This window comes from Prionailurus viverrinus, chromosome C1 (assembly GCF_022837055.1).
Source record: "Prionailurus viverrinus isolate Anna chromosome C1, UM_Priviv_1.0, whole genome shotgun sequence".
Classification (NCBI taxonomy): domain Eukaryota; kingdom Metazoa; phylum Chordata; class Mammalia; order Carnivora; family Felidae; genus Prionailurus; species Prionailurus viverrinus.
This window is the reverse complement of record NC_062568.1, coordinates 184,104,448-184,121,377: the sequence shown is the minus strand read 5'-3', so window position 1 is coordinate 184,121,377 and position 16,930 is coordinate 184,104,448. Positions and strand designations below refer to the sequence as shown.

Genomic DNA, 16,930 nt, shown 5'->3' with positions numbered 1-16,930 from the left:
TCCTCTTGCCCAGTCTCCTACCCTCAGCCCCCTTGCCCAAACATCAGTTCTGAAAATTTTCTTTTTTTGCTGATTCACCAATGAAATACATATCTTTTCTTTTCCAGATGAAACTGGAGCGAGCAGAGTGGGGCAATGACCTGCCTAGTGTGGAGTTGCAGCTGGAGACACAACAGCACATCCACACCAGTGTGGAAGAACTGGGCTCAAGTGTCAAAGAGGCCAGGCTGTATGAGGTGTGTGCATTCAGAATCCATCACGGAGCGGGGTGGGGTGGGATGGGTAACGGGGTAGCGTGCACAGTGCAGCTGTCTCTAGGGAGAAGGAGGCTCTGGAAAAGAATGAGAACCATGAGCAGCACTTTCCACCAAATTCCCTTTCCACATCAAGTGTCTCTTTTGCTCTTTGAAATGCCCTTATGAGCAAGGTATTTTTATTAACCCGTTTTTACTAAAAGGAGTAGCAATTCTGAAAGCTAAGGTCAGAATCAGTGCATGGTGGGTGCAGTTTCCAAACAGTCCTGCTCCAGAACCTCATCTTGTTTCCACTTCACCTCCTGCCTGTAGGGCGTGCTGGAATAGAAAAACTACTCACTCAGTCTCTCCCTCACTCATTCTGTCTTCCCATTTGTAATTTCAACTTTCCCCTGCAAAAAAGCAGCCGAGTAGTTTGGGAATCATCAGGCATAAGTTTTGCTAGAAACCTCCCAGAGTTACTGGAAGCACAAAGTCTCTCAGCTGTGTTCACTCCACTAAACCGTCCCTCACTCATGGTTGCCCCAGGCTTTATTTTTTATTTTTATTTTTTAAGTTTTTATTTAAATTCCAGTTAGCTAACAGAGTAATATTAGTTTCAGGTATACAGTACAGTGATTCAACACTTCCAAACATCACCTGGTGCTCATCATAAGTGCACTCCTTTTTTTTTTTTTTTTTTTTGGGGGGGGGGGAATAAAAATATCTTCTTTCTTTTTCTTTTAAGTTTTTTTTTTTTTTAAGTTTATGTATTTATTTTGAATGGGGTGGGGAAGGGACAGAGAGAAGAGGGAGAGAGGGAGAATCCCAAGCAGGCCTTGCAGTTGTCAGCACAGAGCCCGATGTGGGGCTCAAGCCCACAGACCATGAGATCATGACCTGAGCCAAAGTTGGACGCTTAGCTGCCCCCACAACAAGACTCCTTAATCCCCATCACCTATTTAACCCGTCCCCCTACCCACCTCCCCTCTGGTAACGATCAATTTGTTCTCTAGCATTAAGAGTCTATTTCTTGGTTTGGCCCATAATTTTTTTTTTTTTTTATTTAAATTCAAGTTAGTTAAAATACAGTGTTTCTCCAGGCTTTAAAACCTGACCCAGAGATCTGTTATCTCAACTCTGTTTCTGGGGTAATCAGTCCCTAACTATGTGCAGACATAGTTGAAAACATACTGTACATATAGTTTACTTACTCTTTCTCTAATACATCTTTATTTCATTTTTTATCAGGGAAAAATGTCCCAGAATTTCCATACCAGTTATGCTGAAACTCTTGGAAAGCTGGAGACACAGTATTGTAAACTGAAGGTGAGTTTTGACTCTTTTGTTCTCTTCATGGACTGTCTAGTTCCTTCCAAACAACTGTCTTCCCTAATTCAGAAAGTCTGCGGTTTGGCCCTGTTTTGGTTTTCTGCTTATTAGGTTATATCATTTACTGTGCAATTGTTCATATGTATTACAACATTTTCTCAATTTTCTTAGTGGATCAGAAATCACTGCCCCAGAAAGTTTAAATTAAGTAGAACCTGTCCCAGTTTCCGTGTCTTACCAAAGCAGTGCCTGTATATGCTTTGAGACACCAGAACAAAAAGTTTGAGGTTGGTAGGAAGGAGACTCTTCTTCTATCTTTTCTTCATTCCCATCTTTCAAGATTGTCCAGAGTAGGACAGGCCTAGGATCATTCTTTATTCAGGGAGCCCCACAGAAGCCTGGTGAGTTGTAACTTCTTGCTAGGATTGACCAGGGCTCTGGGAGTCCTGTGCTAAACTTGTACTAAATTTAAATTTGAGTCCATGAGGAGCACCCAGAGATGAAAAATCAAGGCTAAATTTATTTCCTGCATTATTCTTTGCTTTGATGTCACATGTGCTATCTTCTACAGATGAAAGCCTGGCAGTCTAACCATGTAATCCCTGCTTTGTCTAGGAAACTTCCAGCTTCCGGATGAGGCACCTTCAGAGCCTGCATAAATTTGTCTCCAGAGCTACAGCTGAGTTGATCTGGTTGAATGAGAAGGAGGAGGAGGAACTCGCATATGATTGGAGTGACAACAATCCCAATATCTCAGCCAAAAGAAATTACTTCTCTGTGAGTCTAGCACAACAGACCTGTCATATTTATGTAATAGCAGAAGGAGACAGAGAGAGGCTAATCTTTTGAGAACTTGGATTTCTGGATTTGCATTCTTCTGGGTAGAAATAGGAACCCCCTGCTTAATGCATCTGTGCATGTGAGAAGTGTACATGGAGAGAGGGGAAACCAAGTCCTAGAATGAATTTACTTAGAATGCATTTAGAAAGGCAATGTCTTGGACAATGAGAGTATTGGACTGCAAGTCGAGTTGTTTCAGAATAGCTTTGTGTTTAGGATGGTAGGCTTTGGAGTGAGAGACCTGAGTTCCAATTCTTACTTCTCCACTAACTGGCTCTGTGACCTTGGGCCAGTCATTTAATCTCTCTGGACCTCTGTGAAATGGGATTATAGTATCACTTCAAAGACTTGTGTAAAAGATTGACTAAGCTAATATGGGCAAAGCATTTAGTATAGGGCTTACTGTTGTTTAACTGAAGCATACTCTTGGCTTTTCATATATTCTGAATTCTGTTAAATTCATTTAATAATTTTTTGGTCAAATATCTTCATTTGTAAGACGGGAAGGGAAATTGAATATTGGACAACGACAACATTCGTTTGTTCTTTTTCAGTCAATACAATGGGGTTGTTTTCTTTCTAAGTGTATTTCCACATCTCAGCATTTTAAAGATATTATAAACTCTATGCAAATAGGAAGCTTTCTTAAAAAAAATTTTTAATGTTTATTTTTGAGAGAGGGAGACAGGTAGAGTGTGAGTGGGGGAGGAGCAGAGAGAGAGGGAGACACAGAATCGGAAGCAGGCTCCAGGCCCTGAGGTATCAGCACAGAGCCCGATGCGGGGCTCGAACTCACGAACGGTGAGATCATGACCTGAGCTGAAGTCGGATGCTTAACCGACTGAGCCACCCAGGTGCCCCAGGAAGCTTTTTTATTCACACTTACTTTAGATACTTTTAAATTCCGTTAGATTTAAAGAAATATAAACTTCTGAGGGCCCCTGAGTGGCTCAGTCGGTTAAGCATCCGACTTTGGCTCAGGTCATGATCTCACCGTTCGTGAGTTCGAGCCCCACATCGGGCTCTGTGCTGACAGCTCAGAGTCTGGAGCCTGCTCCGGAGTCTGTGTCTCCTCTCTCTGTCCCTCCCATGCTTGTGCTCTGTCTCTCAATAAGAAATAACCGTTAAAAAATTTTTTTTAATAAAAACTTCTGACTAGAGAATAGCATATGATTCTTCTAAAGTAAAAAAGAGTAAATGCTCTAATGCAGTAAACTGTCTGAGAATGGAAATCAGGCTATGATAAAGATAAAAAGAAAGTGCTTAGAAAGAAGGGATCAAATGTGACAGCAAGGATCAGCACCCAGCTTTATAGAAAAGCTAGCATCTAAATTGGGTCCTGTAGTGTTAACAGAATATAAAACCAGAGGAGGGCACTGTAGGCTGAGGGAATAGTCTGAGCAAAGCCAGTGAGTCACTGATTGGGATCTCAGGGTGTGTCAGGTATGGGACGTGAACCAGCCACTCCTGCCAAGTTATTTCCTTCCTCTGTCTCCATTGCTCACCTGTGTTCCCCTGCTTTTTCAGGTCTGGCCCAGGCCCCATATCCTTTGTAAATCATTGTCCAGTAATTCTAGCATTTTTGCTCTTCGAAATCCTCTGGCATGTGCTATTTATTCCTCTCATTTTGGCACTAACCCTGTGTTGGAGGCCCCTTTAAAGTGGGGGCAGGGAACACAACTTTTTCTTTATTGCTCCTCTCCCCTTAATCGCACTTACTGCATCTAGTTGAATTCAACTTTCAGGAGTTGACAATGCAGCTGGAGGAGAAACAGGATGTGTTTCGGTCTCTACAAGATACAGCAGAGCTGCTGTCACTTGAGAACCACCCAGCCAAGCAGACTGTGGAGGTATGTGACTTGAGAATGTGTGAGGGTCAAGTGCTTAGGGTGGTCATAGTGGAAGCATCCAAATCAGAGACTTCGTTCTGCTGAAACACCTGAACGAAGTGTCAGTGATCATTTGTCTTGGATCTTCTCTCTTTATCCCAGCCCCTGAAAGACTACAAACAAAGGAGAATAGGAGGAGAAACTAGAAGAGAGATTGACTCCTATTGAACCATATCTTTTATTTTATTTATTTATTTTTTTAATTTTTTTAATGTTTATTTATTTTTGAGGCAGAGAGAGACAGAGGATGAATGGGGGAGGGTCAGAGAGAGAGAGGGAGACACAGAATCCGAAACAGGCTCCAGGCTCCGAGCTGTCAGCACAGAGCCCGATGTGGGGCTTGAACTCACAAACCACGAGATCAGACCTGAGCTGAAGTCGGACGCTTAACCGACTGAGCCACCTAGGCGCACCTGAACCATATATTTTAAATAGGCATGCGGGCAGATCCTGTCTCTTGTTGGTGTGGTGCCTTTGCCCAGAGGAGAGAGAGAGAGTGGGGGAATCTGGGAGGGATTTATTCACGCGCAGGTTTTGCTGATCACTTACAGGTGACCCTTGAACAACATGGGTTTGAACTGCGTAGCCCTCTTATATGCGGATTTGTTTTCTAAATACTGTAGGATACTGTAAATGTATTTTCTTTTCCTTATGATTTTTTTAGTAACATTTTCTATGCTGTAGCTTACTTCGTTGTAAACATATAGTATATATACAGTATATGTACATGTAACATACAAAATATGTGTTTGTTGACTGTTCACGTTATCAGTAAGGCCTCCAGTCAACAGTAAGCTATTACCACTTAAGTTTCTGGGGAGTCAAAAGTCATGTGTGGATTTCCAACTGCACAGGGGTTTGGTGCCCCCATCCCCTCCATTGTTCAAGGGTCAGCTATAGCTGCAATTGAGTGTGGAAGAGGCCTTTTCTATGTAACCTATGTTGGATGAAAGACAAGCCTGTTTCTCATGGGAAGCACTCCGCAGATGCCTGTCAAGCATCTCCATGTATCTTCTGTTGGCCTGTCATTAGCAGAGTTGGACTTGGAAGAGAGCATTGCACATGTATGTTGCTAAACCCCTGCCCTTCTGTGCGTGTGCTTGACTCTTGCAGGCTTACAGCGCTGCCGTCCAGTCCCAGTTGCAGTGGATGAAGCAGCTATGCTTGTGTGTTGAGCAGCATGTAAAAGAGAATACTGCTTATTTTCAGGTATGTGAACTTTGTGTTTGTGTGCGTGTGTGTGTGTGTGTGTGTGTGCGTGCACACGTGCGCACGCATGAGCATCAGAGATGAGGAGAATACCCTTTTCCATTCAGGCAAGCAATTGTATGTGCCTGTGTGTCCACACAAGCCTGCACATGGAAAAGGTAGGGTGAAAAACACATCTATATCAGTTAAACCACACTTTACTGTGTAAACCATCACTCCCAGAGCACAGCTGCTTAAAACTGTAATCCTTCAGTTAGTTCTTGACTCTGTGGTTTGGTGATTTGGGCTAGGCTCAGTTGAGATGAGAAAAGATGATATTCTTATTTTATGTATTTATTTATTTATTTTTAAATTTACATCCAAGTTAGTTAGCATGTAGTGCAACAATGATTTCAGGAGTAGATTCCTTAATGCCCCTTCCCCATTTAGCCCATCCCGCCTCCCACAACCCATGCAGCAACCCTCTGTTTGTTCTCCATATTTAAGAGCCTCTTCTATTTTGTCCCCCTCCCTGTTTTTGTATTATTTTTGCTTCCCTTCCCTTATGTTCATCTGTTTTGTCTCTTAAAGACCTCATATGAGTGAAGTCATATGATATTTGTTTTTCTCTAATTTTGCTTAGCGTAATACCCTCTAGTTCCATCCATGTAGTTGCAAATGGCAAGATTTCATTCTTTGTGATTGCCGAGTAACACTCGTGTGTGTGTGTGTGTGTGTGTGTGTGTGTGTGTGTGTATACATACATACACCACATCCTCTTTATCCATTCATCCATTGATGGACATTTGGGCTCTTTCCATACTTTGGCTATTGTTGGTAGTGATGCTATAAACATTGGGGTGCATGTGCTCCTTCGAAACAGCATACCTGTAACCCTTGGATAAATACCTAGTAGTGCAATTGCTGGGTCGTAGGATAGTTCTATTTTTAATTTTTTGAGAAGAAAAGATGATTTTCTTATCTTGCTTAGCCTGTGGATGGCTGCAGGCAACTGGCAGGCAGGCTAGGGGCTGGTTGGTTGCAAATGGCATCACTTCCACGTCTGATAGTTGGTGGGGGTGATGGGGTACAAGGCCATGACATCTGTTAGGCTAGCCTAGGCTTCTTCACGTTTGTCCCACAAACGACCAGAGAGAGTGAGCCCCAGTACACAAGCCCTTTTTTCTGCTGTCACATTTATTATATCATTGACCAAAGCAAGTCATGTACCTGGGCCGGCTTCAAGGGAAGACGTAGACCCTCCCTCTTGATGGGTGAAGCTGTAAAATCCCAGGACCATTTTTCTTTCTTCAGTCTATCACAAGATCAAGAACATACTCCTTATTTTCAGATGAGGATGGGAGGAGGAAATAAGCCGTTGCCTCTGTTTGGGTTTGCCCTAAATTAAATAATCTCGCTAATCATTTTGTAATCTTATCAGTGAATTGGACCGTTTGATCACTCAACCTCTAGGCTTTTCATGACACGCTTACCTCACAGCCAAGTGTCCTCACTAGCAGTGTTTCTGAGAAGGCAAAGCTGACTGACTTTTCTCTAGGGTTAAATAGGCTTTGTGGTTGTCATCACTAATATTTTCCCAGATGTGGTGTTTTAAGCCCTCAGTTTCCACTCGTGCGGATTTTGTAATGAAGTGTCATCAATCCAGGAGAGTAATTACAGTGAGATTGCTTTTTCTTGGTTAACATCTGTGTGTCGTGATGTGTTGAGCCTGAGATCCCGTTCCTATCCTCACAGTTCTTCAGTGATGCACGGGACCTGGAGTCATTCTTGAGGAACCTCCAAGACTCCATCAAAAGAAAATATTCCTGTGACCACAATACCAGCTTATCTCGTCTCGAGGACCTGCTCCAGGACTCCATGGTGGGTGTTGCCTCAGAGGGATGATTACTCCTGAGAAACAGAGTAAACCATATCAGCTGCTGCTGTTTATATCCTTGAAAGCTGTAGGGTAATGGGTCAGTGTTATAAAATGTGGCTCACATTCAAATAAAGTTTAATCCCAGTTTGTTCTTATTCTTTTTTTTCTTTTCTGTCCTTAAAGAAGTTGCTGATAAGATTCCTTTGGGTATGCTATTGAAGTAAAGGCCTAGTCCTCTTCCCCTGAGCCACTTAGTGCCCACTATGCTTGTCTTTGCATTGTTCCTATTTTAATTCAAAAGTTGGGACCAAAGATGAGGTGTAAAGCATGAAAAATAGTGTTGAAGGGGATTAGGTGACTGACATCAAATTCTTTTTTCACTCTCTCATGCAAAGAGAATTAAAACAAAACCAAACCAATGAACTAGACCTGAGCCAAATTTTTCCTCTGTGGTAATTTTGTTTTGCCAAAATGAGGTATTAGAATATTGATTTTAATTAAGGATGACGTTAAAATCTTATGTAGATATAATGCAATATTTGTCCAATTTATGTAGCAGTATTAACTTTGAGAAAATGTTTTTGCATCCGGTATTTACTCCAAATCAGTTTTATATTCATTTTCTCCAATGAATTATTCTTTCAGAAATGCTGATAATAAAATCAGAGCAGGAGTGTTTACGTGTATTGAATGCATATTACACAGAGTTGGCAGGACAAGGCCCCAGCTATGTCCCAAATTAAGATAGAAGAGTGTAATAGGGAAATTATTTTTTCTATATGAGAAGCCAGAGGATTCCCACATTTCAGTAGAAAATTATAAATAAGAGAACCAGAGAACCCAAAACATTTTTGTAGGTGAAAGTTGGGTATTTGTGAACATTAGTTGATTATTTATCGATTTATTTTTACACTTTCAGGTATTATTAACCTATGAATGGGTTCACATTCAGTGTTTTACCCGGGCCAATAATCTGTTAATTTAATGAACTTGGAATGAAGGGTAAAAGCCTGACTTTTTAGATGTTGTCTCTAGAATGTCTCTCTTGGAGGTACTTCAAGTTTGAAGGAGGAATATAATAATCCTTGGCTATTATCTCCTCCCTTCCACAGAGTACCTTCCTGTCTTAGGGTAACTTCTCTGCAATTGTTGTCATATCTTCTCTTCTCGAGGGTCGCTGCTCTGTTCCCTCCTCTCCAGGTCAGGGGCATCGGGTTGGCGGCGTCATCTGGGCATGAAGTCACCTGGGTCTGCTCCTCAGCTTTTCCTCAGCTTGTCCGTCAGGTTCGGGAGCATCTGTCATGGCTTCTGGTTCTTTTCAGAACTTTTACCACGCTGAGCACTTGGTCTCTGGAGCTTGAGATGTTTGGCTGTGGGTTAGACAGAAATTGACATCTTTATTGCAAGGAAACGGAAATGGGTAGACCAGCTGTCAAGTACGGAACAGTGTGGCTGTCTCCCTGATATATTCCATTCCTCTTTCTTAACTAATAAGTTAAAGTTGTATTTCTTCCAATCATGCTCCCGGGGACAGGCACAGGTAGTTTATTTAAGCATTTCTTTTTCTTTACTTGCATATTCTTAATTCTTTAATGGCATTTCTTAACATTATTAACTCTTTACTCTCATCACATCTACTTCCATCCTAAGAAAGTCCTCTTCTAAGGACTTTATATACCTCAAAATGGGCTTGACACATCCTGGTAATACATGAAAGTTATCTTTTACTCTCTAACACAATTGGTAGTACATTGCTACCAATTTTGTGGACAGGAAGTTCATTAGTTTTTAAGATAATTGGGTTTGCGGAGACTTGAGAGTTTCAATTTTGCATGATACTTCTTTCAAACCATTCAAATTTACATGAGCATGGCACAGCAAGACCCTAAAAGGTAAACCCTGAATCATTTGTCGTGTCTCCACCAACAGCATTGCTTTATAAACTGTTGGTGGAAGAGCTAAGATCTTTCTCTAGAAAGTTTGACTCAATTTAAGAAAGTGAAATATTAGTAGTAGAGCTTGGGAGGTATGATTATTTAAAAATTCTTTAAAGAGCACAATTCTAGCTTCTCCTAAGCAGAAGGCAAGAACTGGCTTCTGCCAGTAAGAAAGCGAATAATAATAATAGCGACAGCAATGTTGTTATTATTGTTTTTAAATTTCCATGCTTTCTGAACCTTATTTGGGGAAATCCCTTGTTAGCTGTGTGTAGCTGTATTTGGCAGCTGGCAGTTCTTTTTTTTGTTTGTTTTTGTGTTTTCATTACTTTTGCATGTGGCTTCATGATTCATTGGAAAGGGCACAGGGAGAAAGCTGAACAATTTGAGTATAAAAGCACTTGGTAGAAGACAAATATCCTCTCCTTTTTTCTTTATCTTTGTGTTTCTAAGATGGCTCCACCAAGGATCCCTACTTAACTGAGAAATGACATTCTCTGAGGGAGTGGAGCACTCAGTTTTCTTTGTTGGCTCAGTCACCCTGAGTAGCAGCATTAATGTCTTTTTTGTGTTTCTTCTCACTTTGTAGGATGAAAAGGAGCAGCTTATACAGTCCAAGAGTTCCGTTGCCAGTCTTGTTGGGAGATCAAAAACCATTGTTCAGCTAAAGCCACGCAGTCCTGACCACGTGCTAAAGAGTACCATTTCTGTGAAGGCCATCTGTGACTATCGGCAGATAGAGGTGAGGAGGTGGAAAGGGTACCTCTGGCTCCAGAAGGAAGGGAGGGAGAAGCAAAACCTTCAGTTTAGGGTGTGATAGAGAAAGGTCTAATGTTACAGATTTTTGATTTTTTCATTAGAACTTAAACATTCTTTTAAAAAAGGAAAAAAAAAAAAGCCCAAACTCTATAATCTTGACCTGCTCCCTGCCTCTGTGATTGGTATCATCATCCACCCGATTTCCTAAGTGATGTCAGAAATGATACTTTGTAGCCCCTGAGCCATATCTTTGGCTTTTCCTCTCTTATACCCCACAACTAGTAGCCATACCAAATCAATACCAACTTGCAAATAAATATCCCTTAGATTAGATATACTTCTTTCTGTCCCTGCGGCTTCTACCCTGATTTAGACCATAATTTCTTTCACTTGAATAATGGCATCAGCCTCCCCAATCAATGCATTCTCTATTCTTCTACCAGAATGATCTTAAAAAAAAAAAAAAAAAAAAAAGAACAATTCCCTAGTTCTATTTAGATGGCCTAAATTCCTTAATGTGGCTTCAAGGTCCTGAATAATCCTTCTTTACCTTTCTAGGCAAGACTGGGTCATGTCCCTTCCATGCATTCCCTGGTAAATTGCATTTGACATACAGTATTATAACTCTTACCCCCACCAGAATATGAGGAATATCAGCCATGTTTGTTAGTTTACCATCTTACCATTCTTACATCCAGTGGCCCAGCAAAATTCCAGGCACATAATAGGCTCAGTAAATATTTGTAATGCGTAAGAATGAACTTCTCTGGCACTTTTCTGTGTCTCAGTATTTCTGTCTATAAAATAGGGATGAGGATGTTGGTTCCTTGTCTCCCAAGAGAAAGAATTGATGATTCCAAAATGCTTAAGCCTTTTCAAGGGATTTGAGTGGGATGACAAGAAGGGAGGAAGAGGGAAGTATCACAAAAGCAAAGTTGTGATTATTCATGTCCCTTTAACCTTTGCCCTAATGGCTGTAGATGCAGAGAGATTGTTTCTGGAGGTCTTAAGACAGTCTCCTTAGAACTTTCATATACTAGGTTACTTGACCTGTAATAAACATTTAACAGACACTTGCTTCCTTGATTTCTTTGATGTCTCAACCTTTCCTGTGTTGTATATTTATATAAGGTTATCTTTTCATCAAAATCAGGAACCCTCACTAAGGGATGTCAGATCTCCAAAATGATTTTTTTCTTAAGGATTTCATAGCTTTGGGGTCAGGCACCACATCATACAGGTTGTCGGTTTATCCACTAGCAATAACTTACAAGTTTGTCTCTTCAGATCACCATTTGCAAGAATGATGAGTGTGTGTTGGAAGATAATTCGCAGAGGACCAAGTGGAAAGTGATCAGCCCCACAGGGAATGAGGCGATGGTGCCATCGGTCTGTTTCCTTATCCCCTCACCCAATAAGGATGCCATTGAGATGGCCAGCAGGTAACTTGGTTCAGGGGCCACTCTGGACTGCCACATGTGCTGCTTGGCTTGAGTGAATTGATGGAGGGATGAATCTGCATTTGCAATCTTAAACAGAGCAGCCAAGTTTTAAAGTTTCTTTTGGGAAAGACTTACTATTAAGATAGCAAGTCTTGTGCTTGCAGCTACATGGTAGGTTTTCAGTAAATGCTTATGTTCAATTCGGTGATCATTCTTGATCATAAACAGTTAACTCTCAGATTGATTTTTGTAGTGACAGTTAATTTTCTTTATATTTTATTAAAGTAACATACATACATATTTTTTTAAGTTTATTCATTTATTTTGAGAAAGAGACAGAGAGAACCAGGGAGGGGCAGAGAGGGAGGGAGAGAGAATCCCAAGCAGGCTCCATGCCATCAGCACAGAGCCTGATGGTGGGGCTCAGACTCACAAACTGTGAGATCATGACCTGAGCCAAAACCAAGAGTCAGACGTTCAAGTAACTGAGCCACCCAGGCGCCCCTACATACATATTTTTAAAAGCTGAATTACACCATGAAGCTTGTAATAAAAACCAACTATTCCCTCCCCCACCCCAGAATTCTAATTTCCTAAGCTCGCTATTTTCAATCCTTTATTTTGACGTCACTGAAATTTTAATGGGTTTTTTGGAGAGGGAGCAGATAAACTAAATGGGTTTAAAGTCTCCTATTTAAGTGAAGTCCTGGCTTCTAATTTTCTATCTTATTCTTATATGTCACATTTCTTAATTTGAAATTCAAGGTAATGTGTGTGTTGAATATGTCTGTGTATGTGAGAGTTTAGAGTCTGTAAGTCTTCCAGAAGTTGAGATTGAATCAGGCACAGGATGCTTTAGAAAAAAACTTCTCCGGTCCTTCACACTGCAGTTCTTTTTTTGTTTTTTGTTTTTAATATGCCAGATAACTTTTTAAGTTGTTCTTAACTTTTAAACATTTTAGCAGTTTTGTGAATATATAGACCCAGTAATGTATTTTTAAGCATTGATATGGATTGTCGTTTTTCAACAATTCCAAATGGGGTTATTTTATCTCTACTTTTCTATATTACTTACCTTCACGGGTGTACCCTCTCTCTGACTTCTCGTGATCATTATATATACAGGTAACATTTATAAGACTGCTAAACATGCTGACATCATATTCATAATACCATTGTAAGTCCAAATTGTTTGACTATGTCAATTAATTTGGTTCTAAAGATTGCTGTGTTGTTAGTATTTGATTACTTGCCTTTCTCTGCTCAGCATATAAATCCAGTTCTGCTAAGACAATCACATTTTCGCCCTGAAAGGTCTCTAATGTGGAGCTCAGGTTTTAGAATAGCCACAGCCAGCTTCTCTATTGTTTCTAGGGTCGAACAGTCTTACCAGAAAGTGATGGCCCTTTGGCATCAGCTACATGTTAACACCAAAAGCCTTATTTCCTGGAACTATCTGCGGAAGGACCTTGACCTTGTAAAGACCTGGAACCTGGAAAAGGTAATTGTGAAAAGCCTTCCCTCAGGCTCACATCCTATTGGCAAGCTTTTTTCAGAAGGAACTTTTTTTCATTACTGTAAGACTCCTGCCCACCCAAAGGGAGTAAAGTGGAGTCAGGGATGTTTCAGAATTAGGGGGTCCTAGGAACGAAAAACAGCAGCCTGAATGGTTAAGGAAATTCCTGATGAAAACAAACAAGATCTCCTGTTTTCTTGGCCAACTAAAGACTTCTTCTCACTCTGCAGCTCTTGTATAAATGTATGTTGTACAGGAATAATGGTGAATTAACCATTAGTCAGGGTTGTGTACAATAGGGCACAGTGGGTGCTTCTGGGGTGCTAGTAATATCATTTCTTGATCTGAATGCCAATGACATGGACAAGTTCTTTTTGTGAAAAAACAAATGCAGTTACGGTATGTGCAGCTGATTTGTCTATATATTAAACATCAATAAAAAGGAAAAAGGGAGAAGGTATTATGTTCCCATTCTGTTGAAATTTCTTTTATTTCCTTCTCTCTGTGTCTCTCTTTAGCTTCGAGCCTCAGCACCAGGGGAGTGCCACCAGGTTATGAAGAACCTCCAGGCCCACTATGAAGACTTTCTGCAGGATAGCCGTGACTCTCTGCTCTTCTCAGTGGCTGATCGTTTGCGCTTGGAAGAGGAGGTGGAGGCTTGTAAAACCCACTTCCAGCACCTGATGAAGTCCATAGAGAATGGTGTGTGCCTTGGCAAGAGGGAGAGGAATGGTGGAATGAGAGCCCTGAAGGGTGCTGCTGGACCCTTCATATAGACTAGAAAGTACCACCTTTTTACCATTTGAATTGCTAAAAACTTGAGATAGGGAAAAACTTATAGAGATGAATTCTGAAAATTAGATCATGGAAGAAGAGGCCTTATTTGTCATTGCTTATCAGCCTGTCACATTTTCTTGTGGAGATAACATGTTTAGATCCTTAATGATGAGTGTATAATGCAGGGAATTTAGGATCAGGCAGAAGCTTCCCCCCATGTAAGGAAGGCCTTACTTTCATTTGTGGAATATCAGGCCTGTTGCCCTCTGTCTGAGGGTGAATCTATTATTCTCAGGTTTGTTGATTTCTGTTGTGGTGGTTAATGGTATTCTGTACTTGTGCATTCACAGAGGACAAAGAAGAAACTGTGGCCAAGACGTACATTTCAGAGCTGAAGAATATCCGACTACGCCTGGAGGAGTGTGAACAGCGGCTGATCAAACGAATTCAGTCTCCAGCCAGTTCTAGGACTGACAAAGATGCCCGGCAGGATAGTGCATTAAGGATCGCAGAGCAAGAGGTAAGCATCGAGCAAGGTGGGTGCTGCCTGCAGTGCACATGTTTTCAGAGTGAATGGGTGTCAAGACAATATGGAGCCTAAGACATAAAACAATAGACTCATGGCATTCCTTCTCAAGAGTCCTTCCCTGCAGCCTATAAATGCCTTTACCTGTGGCAAAGAATGATTTCAACTCCCAGTGTGTCGCTGAATGTTGATTAGTTTTCTACACACTTGGGAAGGCAAACTGGCAAATTGTTCTAAGCACTGCATTTGGGCTACATATTTTAAGACTGCGTAGTAGAGATGTTACTGTCTGCTCAAAGTTTTGGAAAACTTTGGAAGTTAAGTGATATAGTACTTAACTATAATGAGTTTCCTGAAAAAGTAAAATGCCATCAAAATGTAGGGCAGTGTTTCTGAAGTAAAAGCAGCAAATATTAATTGTTTTGCTATGTGCTCATAGGTATGTAAAGACAGTAAGCCAAAGTCCTTGCTTTGGGCTTATAGCATAGTTTAAAGAAGAATAAAAGGTTGAAGTCACAATTAGAAACTTGAGTATAAGAGATGTCATAAGATAGTACCTAGGATATTTACAGATTTCTAAGCAAACATTGCTATAGGAAGTTTGAGTATTATTAGACCATTTCTACTTGGGATGGTATGAGAGCTCTTTAAAGAGTATAGGGTGTGCCTGGGTGGCTCAGTCGGTTAAACATCAGACTTCAGCACAGGTCATGATCTCACCATTCGTGGGTTCGAGCGCTGCATCGGACTCTGTGCCAACAGCTCAGAGCCTGGAGCCTGCTTCAGATTCTGTGTCTCCCTCTCTCTCTGCCCCTACCCTGCTTGTGCTCTGTCTCTGTCTCAAAACTAAATAAGCATTTAAAAATTAAAAAAAAAAAAAAAAAGAATATTAGATTTGACCTGGGAGTCTGAAGGAATGGAAAGGACTGGCTAAATTAGGAGTGATTTTTCTTACCCTTCTCAATTATTCCAAAGCGTAAAGAAGAGGATGAGTGGGCAGTGTAATTTTCAGTGGCCAAGAAGGATCTAATATGCCTGAATGAAGCATATCATATAAACCTGTAATTTTCATATTGAAACTTACTAGTTTTCTGTAGTCACCTGAAATCTGTTTGTCCCAGCAAAATAGAACATTCTAAGAAATGTTAATATTCAGCTCTTCTAAAGGATCTTCCTTTTTTTTTCCATTAACTTTTTATTTTGAAGTAGTTTCATTATACAGAAATTTTCTTTTCTCATATAGCCTTCACCTGGATTCCCCAAATGTTGACATTTTTCTGTATTTGCTTTGTCATTTTTTTTTTTTACATATGTATACATCATAATAATCTTTTTTGGAGTGCCTGGATGACTCAGTCAGTTGAGCATCTGACTTCAGCTCAGGTCATGATCTCGCGGTTCGTGAATTCAAGCTCCGTGTCGGGTTCTGTGCTGACAGCTCAAATCCTGGAGCCTGCTTCAGATTCTGTGTCTCCCTCTCTATCTGCTGCTTCCCCATTTGCGCTGTCTGTCTCTCTCAAAAATAAATAAACATTAAAAAAATTTTTTTATTTTTTAAATTTTTTTTATTTTTTATTTTTTATTTTTTCAACGTTTTATTTATTTTTGGGACAGAGAGAGACAGAGCATGAACGGGGGAGGGGCAGAGAGAGAGGGAGACACAGAATCGGAAACAGGCTCCAGGCTCTGAGCCATCAGCCCAGAGCTTGACGCGGGGCTCGAACTCACGGACCGCGAGATCGTGACCTGGCTGAAGTCGGACGCTTAACCGACTGCGCCACCCAGGCGCCCCTAAAAAAATTTTTTTAAATAATCTTTTTCTTCTTTTTAGAGTGAGTTCTGTACATGATACATTTTTACCCCTAAATACTTTAGTGTGCATTTTCAAAAATCAAGGAGAGTCCCTTATGTAACCAAAGGACAATGATTAAAATCAGGAAATGAACATTCATATAATGCTGTTATCTAAGACTTTATTAAAATGTCATCAGTTGACTTAATAATGCCTTTTTTGGGTATTCTCCACCCCCTCCAAATTTTTAGTATAGGACTCAATCCAGTACCTATCACACATTGTGTTTAGTTGCTGTGTCTCTTTAAATTTCCTTAAACTGAAATAATTTCTCAACTTTTTAATCATCTTTCATGACCCTAACATTTTTTTAAATGTTTATTTTCGAGTGTGCCTGCATGCACATGCAGGTGGGGGAGGGGCAGAGAGAGAGGGACACAGTATCCAAAGTGGACTCTGCACTGACAGCAGAGATCCCCATGAGGGGCTTAAGTTCATGGAATGTGAGATCATGACCTCATCCAATGTCAGATGCTTAGCCAACTGAGCAAACCCAGGCGCGCCAACCCCACCCCTAACGTTTTGAAGAGTGCAGGTCATTTATTTTGTAGGCTATTCTTTTCTTTGTGTTTATCTGAGGTTTCTTCATGATTAGATATAGGTTACACATTTTTGGCAGGAATACCACAGAAATGATTGTGTGTCCTCAGCACATGATATCAGGAAGCATGTGATGTTGATTTGTCCCATTACTGGTGATAACTTGTATTGCTTGTTGCTCTTTTCCCCTTTGTAATTACTACGCATGTTGTGGGGGGAT

General features: G+C 40.7%; 1 protein-coding gene across 15 annotated transcripts in view; it reads left to right on the top strand.

The window, feature by feature from the left end:
• The window catches only part of MACF1 (microtubule actin crosslinking factor 1), a 331,328-nt gene that overhangs the window by 176,052 nt on the left and 138,346 nt on the right, over positions 1 to 16,930 (top strand). For all 15 annotated transcript variants that reach the window (XM_047871166.1, XM_047871165.1, XM_047871167.1 and 12 more), the window contains exons 15-25: positions 108 to 236; positions 1,485 to 1,562; positions 2,181 to 2,342; positions 4,151 to 4,255; positions 5,408 to 5,503; positions 7,238 to 7,363; positions 9,888 to 10,040; positions 11,345 to 11,499; positions 12,874 to 13,000; positions 13,534 to 13,717; positions 14,143 to 14,312. In XM_047871166.1, the coding sequence (XP_047727122.1) occupies positions 108 to 236; positions 1,485 to 1,562; positions 2,181 to 2,342; positions 4,151 to 4,255; positions 5,408 to 5,503; positions 7,238 to 7,363; positions 9,888 to 10,040; positions 11,345 to 11,499; positions 12,874 to 13,000; positions 13,534 to 13,717; positions 14,143 to 14,312 (1,485 nt within the window). The remainder of the gene's footprint in view (positions 1 to 107; positions 237 to 1,484; positions 1,563 to 2,180; positions 2,343 to 4,150; positions 4,256 to 5,407; positions 5,504 to 7,237; positions 7,364 to 9,887; positions 10,041 to 11,344; positions 11,500 to 12,873; positions 13,001 to 13,533; positions 13,718 to 14,142; positions 14,313 to 16,930) is intronic.